Source organism: Cnephaeus nilssonii, assembly GCF_951640355.1.
Source record: "Cnephaeus nilssonii genome assembly, chromosome: 20".
Classification (NCBI taxonomy): Eukaryota; Metazoa; Chordata; class Mammalia; order Chiroptera; family Vespertilionidae; genus Cnephaeus; species Cnephaeus nilssonii.
In genome coordinates, this window is record NC_137091.1 from 35,074,442 (window position 1) to 35,092,951 (window position 18,510).

The 18,510-nt window shown below is 50.9% G+C and overlaps 1 protein-coding gene across 6 annotated transcripts; it reads left to right on the forward strand.

The window, feature by feature from the left end:
- The first annotated feature begins 263 nt into the window (after nt 1-263).
- FXYD5 (FXYD domain containing ion transport regulator 5) lies at nt 264-12,429 on the forward strand. 6 transcript variants are annotated; one of them, XM_079799322.1, is made up of 11 exons: nt 264-366; nt 1,076-1,136; nt 2,670-2,750; nt 3,518-3,574; nt 5,461-5,556; nt 8,045-8,125; nt 9,142-9,171; nt 9,251-9,325; nt 11,715-11,760; nt 11,838-12,117; nt 12,355-12,429. In XM_079799322.1, exons 2-10 carry the CDS (start codon nt 1,076-1,078, stop codon nt 11,935-11,937), a joined length of 627 nt encoding a protein of 208 aa, XP_079655448.1. In that variant the 5' UTR covers nt 264-366; the 3' UTR covers nt 11,938-12,117; nt 12,355-12,429. The 6 variants fall into 6 exon arrangements, with proteins under 6 accessions (XP_079655448.1, XP_079655446.1, XP_079655451.1 ...); XM_079799320.1 differs by having other exon boundaries at nt 315-425; XM_079799324.1 differs by lacking the exon at nt 264-366 and adding an exon at nt 582-649.
- The last annotated feature ends 6,081 nt before the right edge of the window (nt 12,430-18,510 follow it).

The window sequence follows — 18,510 nt, forward strand, 5'->3', positions numbered from 1 at the left end:
TCTGGGCTGGGCCCTTTCCGCCTCCTCCTCTAGAGACCCTAATAGATGCCCCCCTTCTCGCCCGCCCCGTCCCCAAAGGAGCCCCACCCACCCAAGTCCTCCCAGCCCCAGGCCTGGTGGGTGGAGGTCCCTGCCTGGCTTCTCACCCCTCTCCCCCTCCCCATCACCCGTAGCGTCTCCCCCCCCCCCCCCCCCACTCCAGCTCCCACCCCAGGCTCTGAAGCCAGGAAACCCAAGAGGAAATGACTGAGCCCGTCTGGGTCCCCGCCCGCCGCCCGCAGGCGCTCTCCTGGCCACACCCTCCGCCTGCAGCTGCGGCCGCTGCCCTCTCTCCACGAGGCTGCCGGCTCTGACCCCCGCGCGGACGTAAGTCTCTCCTCCGACCCTCCGCCACCCTCTCCCCTCTGCCCAGGGCCCGGGCCCAGGTGAGTCAAGACTGGTCTTAGCGGATCCTCTCTGCCCCCATTCATGCTTAGTTCCCCGGCCTGCTCTGCCTCACAGGGGTCCTGGGCTGCCCTGCCCGGCTTCCTCCTGCCTCAGCCTCCCCAGTTTTCCTCTCCCTCTCGGACCATCCCTCCCAGGTCTGCCCAGCATCGTGTTCTGTCGTCCCTGCAGGGAGGTCCTGACACCACTCACTTTTTCCTCTGAGGTCAGGAGCACATTACTCACTCTTCCTCTTTCCCTTCCTTGCTGGCTCCCGGGCTGGGAGACAGCCCCAGGGGGAGGGAAGGGGCCCCAGGATCTACCCCTGTGCCCAGGCCCCTCTGGGTGCCCAGCAGGGTCAGTCCTGGGGGGCCAGTGCTTCTCTGCCTCAGGGGCGTCTGTGGACAGTGGCTGCTACCTGAAGCCCAGTTTTGTCTGATGTGTCTTGTTTTCTTTGGGGACCTGCAGAGGGAAGAAGGGGGTGGCTGCTGGGGGCCCCACTTCTGAGACTCTCCTGGGAGCCCTGGTAGGGGGTCCTTGAAACCAGAAGTCCCTGCTCAGGCTGGGGAAGGGGGCTGTAGGGATCCCTGGGGCCGCCCTGGGCCTGCCTCACTGCCATCATGGCTGACCCCAGCTCCTGCTCACCCCGTAGATGTCGCCCTCCGGTCGCCTGTATCTCCTCACCATTGTGGGCCTGATTCTCCCTACCAGAGGTAAGGCCCAGCCCTTGTCTCCACCCTGCTCCGGAGCCCCCAGCCTACCCCGAGGGCCCTGCTCGGTGGGCAGCTAGTGGGTTTGGATGCCTTGTCCGGGGTCCTCACCCCCTACTGAGCTGGCACCAGGAAGTGGGGGGGTCCCAATGAAGGGGCCAAGATTACATTCCTTTTGGACACCTCAGACCTGGGTGGCCGCCTCCAAGTCTGGCCAGAGCCTGTCCTGCTGAGCAGCCTCCCTTTCACCTCCCAGAAGAACTGAGTTTGATTTGGCGAGGAGATGGGTGTCAGTTTTCTGCTCAGCAGCCAGGAGCCCTGGGCTCCCAGCAGCGCAGCTCGCTGGATGCCGGGGTGATGCGCAGTTAGGCAAAGGGGGTGAGCCAGGGCCAGCCCAAGAGCTGCAGATGTCTCTCTCCCCTTTGCCTGGGAAGGGCTTCTGAAGGCAGCAGCTACCGTGGCATTGGCAGGTGCGTTCTGCATGGCAGTGTGTGGGAGCTGGCCTTCGGCTCTACCGTATTATATTATACACGTTGCCCTGCCTGTTGCACAATGAAGAAATAGACTCAGCAAAGGGAAGTGCCTGTGCTAGAGGCTAATGAGTGGAGGCGCTGGGCCCAGTCATGCTGCCTGTCCCAGAACCCAGGGTGTACTCTCCCTGACGGCCGCAGTTCTCTCGGATACGATGGTTTCCGTGCCTTTCTTCAGTCACGCAACAAGAATTCGTTGAGCAGCTACTATGTGCCAGATCTTATTGCATGCACAGTGGAAACAGCAGTGTGCAAAACAGGGGCTCACCTTCTATTTGGGAAGGACAGAAACCCATGGGTAAATTACATAGTGTGCTAGAAGGTGATACGTGTTATGGAGAAAAACAGAGGGCAGGAATGAGGAGTGTTTGAATAAGGTGTTCAGGGAAGACCTTACGAGGAGGTGACGTTTGGGAGACACTTGCCGGAGATGAGGGAATGAGCCAAGCAGGTATCTGGGGCAATGAGTGAGTCTGAGGAACAGCAGGTAGGCCAGGTGGCTGGGTTGGGTGAACAAGGGGCAGAGTGGGACAAGGAGAGGTTAGAGTAGTGACAGTAGGGCCAGGGCGAGGCACTGACTGCGTGTTAAGCCGTGGGGGGAGACTCTACCCCCCTCCATCTCATTTCACACTCTCTAAGGCCTGAGAAGTAGATTCAGTCATCCCCACCTTGCAGTTGAGGCTCAGACGGGGTGACACAGCAAGGGAATGGTTGGGCACAGAATTTGAGATGAGGGCCCTGGCTGACTCCAGTGCCTGGGCTAACCCCTATCTCCCATCCCACAAAGATGGAGGAAGGGTGTTGGGCATTAGCATTTCTTAAAACACTTCTAAGATCATGTATTGATACCGCCAAAGCTGATCAATCAAAGAGCTGTCTGCTGTTCTACTGGCAGAAGGATCTCCTGAATTACACCCCCTCCCCCCAAAGGCTTCAGAAGGGAGGGCAAGTGGGGGTGTTGGTGAGAGGAGGACCAGAGCCTGGCTTCTCATCCTTGATTTCTCAGGACAGACATTGGAGGAGGCCACATCCATTTCTCTAGCAGACTCAGCCACTGTGAACATTCATGCTCTGACTCAAACCCCAGGTGAGGAAAGAGGGACAGATCTGGTAAGAGCCTGTCATTGCAAATAACAATGGCAAGACCATTCTCATGCTGGACCAAACAGGTATTTTTGAACTTGTGTAACTGAAAAATCCAGGGATATACCTTCAGGCATGGCTTGATCTAGGTTCTCAAAGGATGCTATCAGGAGACCTGTCTTCCTCTCTTGGTTCTGTTTTCTCTGTGTTGGCTTCATTCTCAGGCAGAGTCTCCTATTATAGTGCCAAGATGGCATTTAGATACCTGGGACTTCGATCCTGCCTGCTAAGAATCCAGAGGGAAGAGAATGTTCCCTTCCCCAATCTAGCAAATGTCCCAGAACTGAGTGTCATTGACCAAGCTCAGGTCACATGCCCACATGTGAGCTGATCATTGTGGCCACAGACACAGAAAGCTGATTAGCCAGACCTGGGTCTCATGTTCAACCTCCAACAGGGCTGGTGCCACATACCCCCCCCACCCCCGAATTAAGTAGGCTGAGAGTTGGGGAAGGATGGTTCCCCAAAGGAAGTTCCAGGGCTCTTACCAGAGGTGGGTGGATGCTGAGAAGGGTAAGGGGAATCGGTGGGAGGGCAGGGCCTGAGACAGGGAAGATATTGCCATTGCATTTAGGCAACAAGGAAATGGCTGGATTAATGAAGTCATTTCCATGACATCAAAATTGAGTTGCTGTGGAAATACTCCTGTACCTCCTCCATTCATGGACCTTCTCACCTCTTCTCTCTTCTCTCCCTGTTTCTGGACTTCAGACGCAGTTCACCCAGAACTCCAGTCCACCCCTCAGACTTCAACCCTGCAGGCTGGTGGTGAGTGGGGCAGTGATATGGGGGGGAGGTAGGCCTGGGACCAACATTGTTTCCCCGCCTCCCCTGACACTCTGGGTCTTTGGTTACCCATTTCAGCCCTCCCAACTCTCAGTCTCCTGGTTTGATTTGTGGTTGGACAGCCAGCCAACTCATTCACTTCTTTTTTAAAAAAAATATATTTTATTGATTTTTTTACAGAGAGGAAGAGAGAGGGATAGAGAGTTAGAAACATCGATGAGAGAGAAACATCGATGAGAGAGAAACATCGATGAGAGAGAAACATCTATCAGCTGCCTCTTGCACACCCCCTACTGGGGATGTGCCCGCAACCAAGGTACATGCCCTTGACTGGAATCGAACCTGGGACCCTTCAGTCTGCAGGCCGACGCTCTATCCACTGAGCCAAACTGGTTTCGGCGTCATTCACTTCTTTAAAAATAATCTTTTGGGATCTTGAAAAATAACATGCATGTAGAGAAGTACAAAAAACATAAATGTACAACTTAGCAGATTATTCTGAATTGAACCCCTGTGTAACCACCACCAGGTCAAAGAATAGTTTTGCAAGCACTCCAGAAACTCCCGATGTGCCTACCCCATTCACTTCTTCCTTTAATCTCTTTATCTTTTTCCATTTTTTTTTTTAAATTTCAAATCATTTTTGAACTTTTTCTTGGAGTCTAGCATAATTCAAAAAGTGCTCCCCAATATTTCCCATTAATGTTTAATGATACAGGTGTATGTAAATACATTCTTCTTGGAAGTAATAAAAATGTGGTAGGCAAGACGAAATCCCTTTGCTCATTCCCCATCCTTGTTGTCTCTCCTATCTCGCGGAGGCCCCCACTGTGAGCATTGGGTTGGGAGTAGCTCCCCAATGAGATTGTATCATGTGTGTGTAACCTGGAGAAAATATGCTGACTGGGAAGTGTATTTGTGTGGGCTTAAGGGTATTATATGATTGTTTTTCTGCAACTGGCCTTTCCCCCCCCATGAAATAATGTTGGGAAGTTCTCCCCACATTCCCGTATAGACACTGATCTTGTTCTTATTCACTGCTGTGTTCTCCACAGGGTACCTGTGCACAGTTAATGAATTGATGCACATCTTTTTAAGATATGTATTTTTATTGATTTTTAGAGAGAGAGGAAGGGAGAGGGAGAGAGAGAACCATTGATGTGAGAGCAGAACATCAATTGGCCGCCTCCTGCGTGCCCACAACCGGGAATCAAGCCACAGCAACCGGGGTTTGTGGCCTGACTGGGAATTGAACCGGTGACCTTTTGGTGCATGGGATGACACCCAACCAACTAAGCCACACAGGCCAGGCCTCTCTGCACATCTTGATGAGCACCTTGGTCACTTCCAGTTTTTTCCTGCCACACACCGTGTCACAATGAGCAACCTTGTCCCTTTCCCTTTGATCCAACACAGCCCTTATGTAACTGTTTGGGTCTAAATATTTTACCCTTGTTCACTTGTTCAACCTTCACACAAACCCTCTAAGGTAGAAATGATCATTACCCCCACCTTAGAGATAAGGATGTGGAAGCTCAGAGTAACTTGCCCAAATTGTCACTGCATGTCGGTGATGTGGCTGGGATCAGGGTCCAGGAACCTGGCTGTAGAGCCCAGCTTTTGCCCACAACACAATGGGGCTAAGGACACGAACACTAAATTTGTTTTCAAAGCCATGTGGAAATGGCTGTACTGATTTGCCTGCCACCAGCAGCCCACGAGTCCCCCTTTCCCACTCCCACAGTGCCTCTTGGCTTGGGAACGTCATTGATTTGTGCCAGCGGGAAGAGGGCACCTTGCAGTTCTGTGGATCCATGCCGCTCATTCACTCGTTTCTTGCCCTCTCCTCCCTGCTCTTCTGACCTCAGTAGAAACACCGACCCAGACGACCCAGACGCAGCCCCTGAAGGGAGGGACAGTGCTTCTAACCACAGACCCGGGGACGGATGAGAGCAGCACGGAAGGTAGAGCCTGGCACTAGAACAGCAACATGCAAGTTTTGTTTAATTATCTTCTAGGTCAGCTTTTCCCCAAGGGTATTTCTCAGAGCACCCGTTTGGGGAGTTCTTAATACATCTTCCAAAAAATTTTTTTTGATTTGCCCAGCCCGTGTGGCTCAGGGAGATTTGCTGTCAAAGGTGTTTGCGAAACTCTGGGTTAAAGTTAATCACGTTTCTTTCTGGCAGGATTTTCCAGAGTCTCAACAACCATATTTGCAGCACGTGTTCCCAAGAAGGGCATCTAATTTTTGACATTTTCCCAAGCCTAATAGACTCAGGATCCTCTTTTGTTCAGGTTCTTTCACGGGGCTGGGGCCGGGAAATGTGGCTAAGGTGTTTCCCTTGTGTATGTCTTCTTGTTAGAGCAGGAGCTTTTCAAGTGTAAATGACAGAAAACCCAACTAAAATCAACGCTTATTGGCTGCATATGTGCTGTGAAGTCCAGAGGTACCCCTTTCAGGCATGGTTGGATCAAGGAGCTCAAGTCACCATGACAGACTTGCTCCTTCTCTCTGTTGTCTTCATTCTCAAGTGGCTTTCTCCCTCTTGGTGGCCAAGATGGTCCCGTGGTTCTAAGTTTAGGTACCAAACTCAGCGGCTAGACCACATCTCTTTCTCACCATCTGCACCCCCCGAGGTCTAGAATTGACTTTCCTTGGCGCAGCTGGGGTCACATGCCCATGTCTGACCAATGAGAACCTGGGAAAAGAGCCGCCCTGATGGGTCAGGCCTGAGTTTTGTGCCTGGATCTTGGGGCTGGAGAACCTGGTCGGCCTTGTCTGAATTGCGTAGACCAAGAGTCAGGGAAGAGGTGGTTCCCCTTAATACCAGTGAGCAAGCAGCAAGTGTTACCAGAGGTGTGGGGAAGGGGGCTGAGACCGGATGAAGGTGGCCTGTGTGATGCTCCATATTTGAGGAGCAGCGTCTCCTGGAAAGGACCTGTAGCCTGGGCCACTCCTCGGCTGAGATACAGCCACAGTGTGTGCGTTTTGGGCACCGGGCACGAGCACCGCCTCGAAGGCCATGCCATCCCCTGTCACAGTTCTTAGGTGTTAGTTTCCCAGTGATGGCAGTAAACTACCGCACGCGGACAGAATCTGTCTGTTTTATGCCTGATGGAAGTGAAGGGTCTTGGGGAAGGGAACATCCCCAAGTGGGGTGTAGCAACTCTGCCCACACTTCCCAATTGAGAAGACACCTCCCAGTGCCCCACTCACTTGCTCTGAGCCCTTGCTGCCCCGAGTTATGCGTGCTGTCTCCCCTACTCCTGGCTATGTGTGACCGAAATTCCGCTGAGCCTCAGGGCCGCCCAGACCCTGAGCACAGAAGCCCCCAGTGCCACTCCGCCACCATCTTTGTTTCTCTTGTGCTGGAGCTTGTCTCCCCGTTGGTTCCTGTCATCTGCTGGTGCAGAGCTGCCCAAGCTTCCCCTAGCTTCCACTGAGAGCCCCTTCTTGGAATTTCCAAGGTCCCAGGGAAAGGCGAGGCTGGGTCACGTGCTCCCCCTTGTGGCCTGGGTTACAATTGGCGAACAAGATAGACTAGGGAAGCCTGAGCACCTCCCTCCCCCAGCCAAAGAAAGGGGAAGCTGTTCCCAAAAGCACGGAGGAGGGCGTGCCAAGCAGATAATACCAGCCAACATTTGCCGGGACTTACTTTGCTCAGTGCTGGACCCTGTGCTAAGCTCTCATGTATTCACTCAACGCTCACAACCACCATCTTAACCCCATTTTACAGGGAAGGAACTGAGGCCCAGAGAGGTTACCCTGCTAGCCCTAGGCCACAGCCCCCAAGTGGCAGAACTAGAATCTGAGCCAGGCTCAGCACCACACGCCACCCAGGCTGTCCTTTGCATTTTCTGTCCCTGCTGTTAATCTTGCCTACCTCTGGGCAAGGCTTTCCCGACCATGTCAGCATCCTTGGCTGATGGTTCATGTTTTGGGAGTGAGGAGCTTGGATTGGCCTGGGGAGCTCAGGGTTCATGAGGCAGCTTTTCTGCCTGTGGACTTCCCCCTGGGACATCAGACAGCAGTAGCCATTTCACTGGGACACTTCTCAGCGCCGGAGGGGGCAGGTCAGGAGGAGGATCCTCTGGTATTTTCGGCCTGGGGGCAGAGGCGATATTCAAAATGTTTTATGACAAGTGCCTCCGGGCTCTGTAACTGGGCCTCGGTCCTGGGGGCACCCGGCCTGGTTATGACAGATCTTATCCTTTACTTCCTGGGTCTGGGGCCGCCCACAAAGTCCTAGGAGAGGGGTCAGGAGGTTGGAGGGAATTTCAATATATTCATTATTTACTGGCTTCAGGGGTCGGCGTGGGGGACACAGGTGCCTGCCCACTACATGTGTAGGTGTGGGAAGGGGGTTTCTCACAAAGACACGGCCAGTGATGCCCTTTGTTGCCCTCCACGGCTCGCTCCTGCCCTCCACCATCTTCTGGCCGCGCTCTCAGCTGATCCCACCGAAGGCACCACACGCTCCAAGCAGTCTCCAGACAAGGACTTCACGACAGACCCCGCCCGCAGGCCCACTGGTCAGTAACTCCCCAGGTTGGAAACAGGCTATTTCCTGCTCACTGTGTGTTCTAGCACCTGGACTACGGCCTCAGTAGACATATGTTGGGTGGATACACAACTTCAAGGCTGGCAGAGGGAGGGTGCAGGAGAGATGGGCAATATACGATGAATGAATACACAAATGAATGTTGCATGCAAGCCACCCCAAAACTCAGTGGCTCAAAATGACAACCATTTGTTTAGTTTTTGAGAAACTCGAGTCTGCAGTTTGCAAGTTTAATCTGGGCTCAGCTGGGTGGTTCTCCTGCTCTCACCTGGACTTATGCATATCTGAGATCCTTTTGGGGGGTCAGGAAGGAGCTATGTTTCTAGAGGCGCCATGATTCTTCCCCTTGTTCCGTCTTCCACTTCCTGACCAGCTAGCCCCCATGAGCAGATGGAAAATGATATGCCCATGCGACACATTCATTTATTCATTCATTAAAAAGATATTCACGTATGTGCCAGGCACTGTTCTAGGTGCCAGGATACAGCAGTGAACAAAGCAACAAAAATCTTTGCCCTCATACAGCAGACATTCTAGTGGGGGAGAGAGAGACAAAAATAATAGCCATATTAATTATACGTCATGTGGTTTTAAAGTTGTTATCAAGAAAAAATAAAACAGGGTTAAGTTGAGAGAGTGACTGGGACCATTTTGTAAAGGGCATGGAAGGCCTCTCTGAGGACCTGAAGGGGAAGCCCTGAGGATACCTGGGGACGCACTCTGGGCAGAGGGGGCAGCCAGTGCCAAGGCCCTGAAGTGGTCTGGCAGGCCATGAGCAGGGCTGGAGCAAATGATGAGGGGAGACCGAGGAGGTAAAGTTAGGGAGGTGGTGGGAGCCAGATTGTGTGCCACCTGAGAGCTTTAGGTTTTGTTCTAAGGGCACCAACACTGAGACACAGGTGTCCCCGCTCCCTGATCCTGTCATTCACTGGTTCACTTCGCAATGTTTTGCTGAACTTCATCTTGCTCCCTGTCTGTCCCCTGCAGATTCAAGTGAGGACGATCCCTTCTCCTATGGTAAGTTACCCAGGGAGGATTCAAGGGGGAGGAAGGGTTAAGGCCCTCTTACCACACTCCTCCACTTTTCTCTCTGCAGATGAGTACACTCTCCGGAAACAGGGGCTGTTGGTCGCAGCTGTGCTGTTCATCACAGGCATTGTGATCCTCACCAGTGAGAATGGGCATTGGGTGGGAGGGGCACCAAGACTGGGAGGGAGGAGGCCTTGGGGTGCTCTATAACACAGGGTGGGGTAGGATCATGAAGTCCCCTGGGCAAGGTGATTTTAAATGAGGCATATCCCTTAGTTTTACAGCCATACAAACCACCACAGACTTCAGTGACTTAAAATGGCAGCCATCTACTTAGCTTTCAATTCTGCAATTTGGAAATGTAGGCTGGGCTCAGCTGGGTGGTTCTTCTGGTCACTGCTGGGTTTATTCATGCATCTGAGGTCAGCTGCAGGTCAGCAGGGACCTCTGTTTCTGGCGGCACCTTGGTTCTTCACCTCATTGGCCTCGGCTTGTTCATGTGGTGGCGGCAGGATAACTGGATGGTGCAGTACCCAGGACTAATGGCAATAGGGAGCTGTAATTACACTGGCCTGAAGGGTCGAGAAAGAGAACTGTCAGAGAGTTTGTAGCCACTGCATTATTGTATCCCAGCCAGGAGGGAGCAGGATGGAGGGGACCAGATACATAAACCTCTCTCTCCTGTCCTGCTCTCTCCTGCAGTGCCTTCCTGCCAATGCTGAAGTAGAGGGCGAGGGGCTGGGACTTTGGCGTCTCAGGTCAGCTGGCTCCCAGGGCCCAGCATCACATGGGGAAGGGAGCAGGAAGGAGACTAACAAGCAGAATAACTACTTTTGAAAAAAAGTTTTTAAAATGATGCACATTAAATAAAACACTGAGGCCACCAGTTTGCAAGCTCTCAGTTAAACCGTGTAACCTACACCAAGTTTTATTACCCCTCTGGTCCAACTTTCTCATCAGGAAAATGGGCACAGCCACATCGTTTTTGTCTTAAGGTGGGAGGCAGAACACTGGCAGTAATAAAAGGAGATTAACACGTTAACATGTGTCTGAACCTCATTGAATCAGGGGTCAAGCAACATGTGTTTATTGATCCTGACTTTGTGTCTAGCCTATTCTCTCCCCTGTGGGAGAAGCGAGGCTCAGAGAGTTGGACTGGATCCAGGTCTGTGTGAGGACAGAGCCTGAATGTTAGTTCTGGGGCCATAAATTGTTCCAGAGACAAATATTTTGGGCACCCACTCTGCGCCCAACCTGTGCCATGATGCTGGTCTTTCCCTGGGCATCTCAACTCACGGGGGATGACAACAAACAAGCAGTAGGTCAGTGCCTGGCACGTAGTAGGTAAATGCACTAATGAGCAGAGTGGATACAGAGAAAGGTAATAACCACGAGGAAAATAAAGCCATATGATGTGACTGAGAGGGAAAGGGAGAGTTGCTCTCTCTCAAGAGGTGAAATCAGAACTGATTCCTGAGGATGAGAAAGATGATTTAAAAAGCCAAAGTGGCAGAGGGAGGAGCCCCAGGTGCAGTAATGAGCTGAGCATGTGGCAATAACTGTGGAAAGAGGCTGAACAGGCCAGGCACCCGGGAAGTAAGGGTGGTGGCCAGGAGGTCCCTTTGTCTTCTAAAATCCCCTCTCATTCACTGTGGTCCAGCCTCCTGGCCTCCCTGCGGCTCCTTCCCACCCCAGGGCCTTTGCAATGACTCTTCACTCTGTGTGGAATACCCTCCCTCCAGATGTCCAAGTGGCTCCCCCATCACCGCCTTCGGGTCTTCTGCCTCCTTCCTGGCTTTTTCTTTATAGCACGCATCACCTTCTGACTTATCACCGCCTGTACACTTGACTTGGTTTTTTGTTGTTGTTTTTTTAATCCTCATCTGAGGATATATGGTGGTTGTTTTTTTAATTGATGAGAGAGAGAGAGAGAGAGAGAGAGAGAGAGAGAGAGAGAGAGAGAGAGAGAGAACATAGATGTGAGAGAGAAATATCAATTGGTTGCCTCCCATACATGCCCCAACTGGGGATTGAACCCACAACCTAGGTATGTGCCCTGACCAGGGATCCAACCTGCCATCTTTTGGTGCACTGGATGACAATCCAACCATCTGAGCCAGCTGGTCAGGGCTAGGCTATTGATCTTATTCCTGGTCTCCTCCACTAGAAAGCCAGTTCTACTAGAGCAAGTATTCTAGTCATTCTTGTTCCTGGCTGTATTCCCAGGGCCTAGGTCAGTGCCTGGCACGTGGTAGGTACACAGTAAACATTTGTGGAATGAATAATACACAAGTTAGGAAGGTTTCCAAAGTGCTCCTCCATGTGTGGGAGAAGATCCTCCCTTGGGCCCTGCACCAGCTCTTCTATCTGCTTCTTATCACTTGCTCAGAGCTGCCTTGGTGCTTCCTGAGGAGCAAGGTTGATGGGCCTTGTCCTCCAGCATCCAAAGCACACACATACACACACACACACACACACAGAGAAATCAATATTGTTCCAACTTGTGATTGGATCATTTCCTTCATCCACAGGTGGCAAGTGTAGGCAGTTGCCCCGATTATGCCGGAATCATAACAGGTGAGTCCATCAGAAATGAGGGCTGATGACCAAGCTGCCACCAGCTTACCATGCCCCCCTGCTCCCTCCCCTCACAGAGCCTACAGAGTCACAAAAGCCCAACCTGAGAGGGAAGACCCAGATGGAGCCAGAGCCGATGGCCAGAACCTCCTACCTTCCCAACCCTGCCTGCTCTGAGGGCTGTCCAGCTCGCCAGGCACTGCCCCCACATTGACCGTTCTGTTCAGAAAAAAAGTAAAGCACTGCAATCTTTGTCTCTCAATCTCTGGTCATTCATGACTGGGAGTGGAAGAAAGTGGCAGGAGCTGGGCACAGGCTGCCTGAGGACTAACGAGGAGGTCATACTGAGAAAACAAGGTAAGAGATATAGGGAATGAAGCCAGCCTGGGGTAAAGCAGGAGAGATGGGGGAAGGGCTGCAGGGGTTCTGGTCAGTGCTGGATTCTACCCACGACAACTTGAGACCACGGGCCTGGTCCATGCGCAGAGGCTGGTGTCCAATGTCAGCTTACCCCTAACATTTTTTAGGTAACCTTGGTAACTGGGCTAGCACAGTGGAGGTCCCAGCCCCTTGGTGACCCCCTTTTCTTCACAGTCTGGGTCCCTCCAGCATGCACACATGAGTGTTGGCCTTACATGAGTGTGGACACCCAGCCTGCATATCCGAGCTTCATCCACACCACCAGCCCACAGATGGGGCTGCCTCTCGATTTAAGGGAGTGCCCACCAAGAAGACAACATAGGCCCTGGAGTGGGCTCAGAGAAATTTGGACGGGAACTGGGTCGCAGGCTCCCAGAGCCTGGTTAAGTCGAGCACGGGCTCCAGTGGACACGTCCTGAAGGCTCCTGGGTTCTTCAGCTTGTGAGGAGGGGCTCAACCAGACCAGGCCAGAGCAGGCCCTCTGAAGAACAGGGCTTGGGGCAGAGGCCTCTACCCAGGTTTAAGGGTCATCCTGCCTTAGTAAAGGGATAAGGTCCTGTTCACAGGTGGTTGCATCAGAGTATTTCACAAACCTCAGGTCACAGCCTATTCATGGATTACAAAATCAGTTTAGTGGGCTGTGAGTCACATAAAAAGAAGTAATCCTATATAATAAAGAGCTAATATGCTAATGGTTGTGACGCTCTCACGCTGTAACAACAGTTCAGCAGGAGGCTGTGTGTGTGGCGGGGCGGAGCCGCCATGTTGCTCTGGAGACACGGTGGAAGCGGGGAGGCACCTGGAGGAGGCAGGACCATCCTGCGGGGGAAGCAGGGAGGCAGGGAGGGCGGGGGTGAGAGCCTGTAGTGCCTCCTTCACCACCCACTGCTCGCTCAGCGTGCCAACTGCCCACCTGCCAGGGGAAGGAGCGCAGCGCGTGCGCCGCCAGGAAGCGGCGCTTGAAACTCCGCAGTAGGCTGGAGGCTTCCACGCTCTCCTCTAGTGCCATGATGGGGCGGAGCCGCCGCATTGCTCCAGAGATTGGGGGGAAGTGGGGAGGCGCCTGGAGGAGGCAGAACCAGCCCGAGGTGACTCACGGGACTGAGGGGGGGGGGGCAGCTTGAAGCAGCCAGAGAAGGTTGGAGGGGGCAGGGGCGGGGCCAGGCGGGCTTGAGCTCTGGGTGGAGAGGTTAGGGTGTCAAGGCAGGGCGGCAGGCAGGTGGGCCACGTGCACGCGGGTGGGTGGGGCTGCATGATTTTGTGCGCTGGGTCACTAGTAAGATATAAAAGGAAATATCAGTGTATGAAATAATATAGCTATATACATATATATATATATATATATATATATATATATATATATCCTCTTCTCAATTTCATCCTACCTGTATTATTTACTTTTATTTTAATAAATCAACTCACTTTAAATCTTAAGTACATTTATTTTAAAAACACTGTCATGTATGGAAAAAGCACTGCTTCATATAAAAAGAACATAGCCAGAAAGATAAACCTAATGAAAACAAACACATATATGTGATATGTATCATAAATATGTGACATATTCTGTATTATGTATATACACATAAATTATGAATAACATGTATATTATATATGTGATGGACATTGTATGTGATATGCATATAGACATATAGGGAGAATACTAAAAATATTTTTGATCGGCAGCTACCAGCAACAGAACAGATGCTTAACCAATCAGGAGGGAATATCACTCATATACATATTATATGTATATTACATATGTACACATACACATACATATGGTCAACTCTCTTTTTGACTTAAATGCATTATTTTAAAAGTTACAGTCATACATGGAAAATCGGTACTGTTTGATATAAATAGAAGATAGCTATAAAGATAAACCCAGTGGAAAGTAACAAGCAAAAAGACTAAGTGCATTCTAGCTGGAAACTGACTTGTTGGCCAAGGGCTCTGAGCCAGGGACCAGAGCCTGCTCAGTTGGAGGGACCAATTGTCTGCTCAAAGACACTGCAGAGTTCGGGAGGCCAAGACCGCTCTCACTTCTGACACCAACTGCATTTGTCCCCAAGGCCACCCTTAGGTTCAATGATTCACTCGAAGGACTCATAGAACTCACTGAGAGCTGATATACTCTCAGTTACAGTTTATTATAGTGACAGAAACCAGATTAGTATTTGCCAAGAAAAGAGACACATGGGCAGAGAGACCAGGAAAGTTCCAAGCACAAAGCTTCCAATTGTCCTCGCCCAGTGGGGTCATGGACAGTGCTACCTGCTGGCAACAATGTGTGACAACTTGCATGAGGTACTGCCAACCAGGGAAGCTCCTGCACCTCTTGGGTCCAGAGCTTTCATGGGAGCTCAGTCACAGAGACATCACAGACCATCCACACGGTCACCTTAGTTTCCAATCCCTTTGGAGGCTGAGCTGGTATCTGTGGCCCACAGACCCCTGGCCCCCCGCCCCCCATCAATCCTATGGTTAGAAAGAGCCCCAGGTAAAGAAAGATGCTCTTTAGAGGCAGGACATTCCAGGGGCGTACCTTCCCGGAGCTGAGGGCAAAAGTCAGACCTCTCTTTGGGTAAGGTTAATTCTTTGCCACACAGAGCCTCCCTCCCTCATATCATTTGATGCATTAAAGGATATTCAAAAGTTATACCCTCTCTCATGATGGGATTCAATGTGACTTAGTATTATTTGGGGCCTAAAACCATTTCATGTGCCACCACTGGAGCACAGCCTGGCCTTGAGTATTCACCAGCCTCCAGGGCAGATCAAAGGCAGCGCTGACCCACTGCATGGGTGACTGGGGGATTGGCACTCTGGGTCCATTCACCGCTCATTCCATCTTCCCTGGGATGAGATGAAAAGCTAATCCTATGTTTCTCATAGGGGTTCTGGATGTGGCTCCAGCTCTGCTAATTAGAGGCCCTCCTATGAGATTTAGAAGGCCAAAGAGAACGTCTTTTTGCCTAATTGGCTATATTATGCTGCCGTGTTTGTGAAGGTGATGAGGTTTTCAGTGACACCATTCCAGTATCCAGTCACTAACCGGTGGGAATTAAGATGCGGTTAGACACACACACACACACACACACACACACACACACACGGCATCTAAATGGTCAATAAACACACGAGAAGATGCCCAGTATTATTAATCATCAGGAAAAATAAATGAAAATAAGAATGAGACACCACCACACACAGAATGGCTAAGATGAAAAAGACTAACAATACCAAGTTGAAAGAGGATATGGATCAAGTGGAATTTTCATACATTGCTGTAAATTGTTACAATCACTTTAGAAAACTATCAGTTTCTTTAAAAGATAGATGTAAACTTAACATCTGACCCAGCCATTCAATTTGTAGATATTCATCCAAGAGAAAGGAAACCAGATGTCCACACAGAGACTCGTACATGAATGTTTGTAGCAGCAATATTTGTAATAGCAAAAAACTGAAAACAACCCTAAAAGGCCATCAGTATAGGTGAGTGAATACCAGCTGTGGCATGTGCATAGAATACTGCTCAGCAATGAAAAGGGGGAACCACTGGTGCACACGACACATGGACGAACCTCAAAAGCTTTATCCTAAGTGAAAGGAGCCAGATACAGGCGTCAGACTGTATAATTCCACCTTCAAGAAGTCCTGGAATGAGCAAAAGTAACCGACGGTGATAGAAGTCAGAATAATAGTTGCCTCCCCCTGGACAGGTTGCTCAGTTGGTTGAAGCATCATCCAGTACACCAAAAGGTTGTGGGTTCGATTTCCAGTCAGGGCATGTACAGGAGGCAAACAATAGGTATTTCTTTTTCACATCGGTGTTTCTCTCTCTCTCCAAAATCAATTAAAAAAAATACTCAGGTGATGATTAAAAAAAAAAAAAAAGAATAACAGTTACCTCTACTATTATGTTGCCTCTACTGTGGGGTTGACTGGGAAGGGGCATAAGGGAATGTTCTTGAAGGATTGAAATGTTCGGTATCCTGATAGTGGTGCAGATTACAGGAATATATATTGCTCAGAACTGATGGAAGTGTACACTTAAGATCTGTGTGCTTTGTAAATAATGCCGCAATGAACATAGGGGTGCATATAGTCTTTCAAATTAGCATTTTGGGTTTCTTAGGATATATTCCCAGAAGTTAAATCACTAGGTCATAAGGTAGTTCCAATTTTAATTTTTTGAGGTATTATGGAATTGTACACCTGAAACCTACATAATTGTATTAACCAATGTCACCCCGGTAAATTCAATAAGAAGGAAAGAAAGATCTGTGTACTTTACTTCATGTGAGTTATACCTCAAAGCAAACCACAACAGAATTGAAAACAAAAGGGAAATTTATGCTCCTGGGTCAGAGACAGAGCAACAGGATCCGGAAGATGCTATGTGCAGTGGGGTCTCCTGATTGGGGTATAGGGAGGCGCTCCCTATATGGATCAGTTTGGTCATTATGAAATAATAGAAAACACATATGCTGGGTTTTGCCACCTGTTCCGGACATGCAGCTCCTAAAACCCTTGTAATTTCCTAGGCGATAAGAGCACCAGGAGCATCTTTTGTTGTAATATTTGTTCTTTGACCCCGATTCCTGATGCAGAGACCTTAAATCCCTCGGAATTTCCTGGGTCATAGGAGTGTCTTTTGTTCTAACGAGGCGATGTTTCATGGGCTCCAGGATGGGGGCTGGGCACTAGGAAGTCCAGGCCATGATTAGAAGTTTAAAACTTTCAGCCCCATTCTCTATCATCCAGCAGGGAGAGAGGGGCTGGAAAGTGAGTTAATGATCAATCATGCATGCATCATGAAGCCTTCATAAAATCCCAATAGTATGGGGTTCAGAGAGCTCCTTGTACTGGGAGGGTGACACCAAAACTCCATGGGGACAGAAGCTCCTGTGCTTGGGACCCTTCCAGACCTCACCCTACGCATCTCTTCATCTTGCCGCTCATCGGTATTTTTTATCATATTTGTTATCCTATATAATAAAAAGCTAATATGCAAATGGTCATCACGCCCTCACGCCATCACGCTGTCATGTCATACAGGCTCAGACACTCAACACTGGGGAGAGGAATGGGGACCAGCCAGGCACAAATGAGCTTGTGAGAGAGGAATGGGGACCAGCCAGGTTGTGGCCCGGGAGAGGGACAAGCCACCCATCCTGCAGTCCTGGGCACCAGCAGCTGCGCCTGCACCTGTGGCCTGGGAGAGGGACAAGCCACCCGCCCCGCAGTCCCGGGCGCCTGTTGCTGTGGCCTGGGCAAAGCCGGCCTGGGTCCTGGATGCCTGCGGCTGGCCAGAGGGAGGGAAGCCTGGGTCCTGGGTGCGGGGTGAGGCAGAGGGGGTTAGGGGCAATCAGGCTAGCAGGGGAGCAGTTAGGGGTGATCAGGCCGGTAGGGGAGCAGTTAGGGGCAATCAGGCAGGCAGGCAGAGGTGGTTAAGGGTGATCAGACAGGCAGAGGTGGTTAGGGGCGATCAGGTAGGCAGGCAGAGGGGTTAGGGGCGATCAGGCAGGCAGGCAGGCAGGCAGGCGAGCAGTTAGGAGCCAGCAGTCCCAGATTGTGAGAGGCAGTCAGACATCCCCTGAGGGGTCCCGGATTGGAGAGGTTGCAGGCCGAGCTGAAAGACCCCTGCCCCTGTGCACAAATTTCATGCACTTGGCCTCTATTCTATATATATAAAAGCCTAAGCGACTGTCCAACCATTTGACTATTTGACTGTTCAACCGGTAGCTATGACACACACTGACCACCAGGACACTCAATGCACAGGCATGGAAACATGGAACAGACTTATGAATTTCAGGGGGGTGGGAGGAGGGGGGAGCGGGAAGAGATTAACCAAATATCTTATATGCATACTGGAAGCCTGGTGCACCGATTCATGCACCGGTGGGATCCCTCAGCCTGGCCTGCGGGGATTGGGCCGAAACCAGTAGTCCAACATCCCCTGAAGGGTCCCAGATTGTGAGAGGGTGCAGGCCAGACCAAGGGACCCCACTGGTGCATGAATCCATGCACCGGGCCTCTAGTTATACACTGAGTGGCTAGATTATTATGATCTCTGGACGCATAATAATCTGGCCACTCAGTGTGTGTGTGTGTGTGTGTGTGTGTGTGTGTGTGTGTGTGTGTTAGTGGCCTGGTGCATGAATTCGTGCATGGGTGGGGTCCGGCCAGCCTGGCCAGGGGGAGGGGACATGGGCGTTTGGCTGGCCTGCCTGCTGGTTGAACTCCTGGTTGAGGGGACAATTTGCATATTAGCCTTTTATTACATAGAATATACACTGAGTGGCAGATTATTATGCG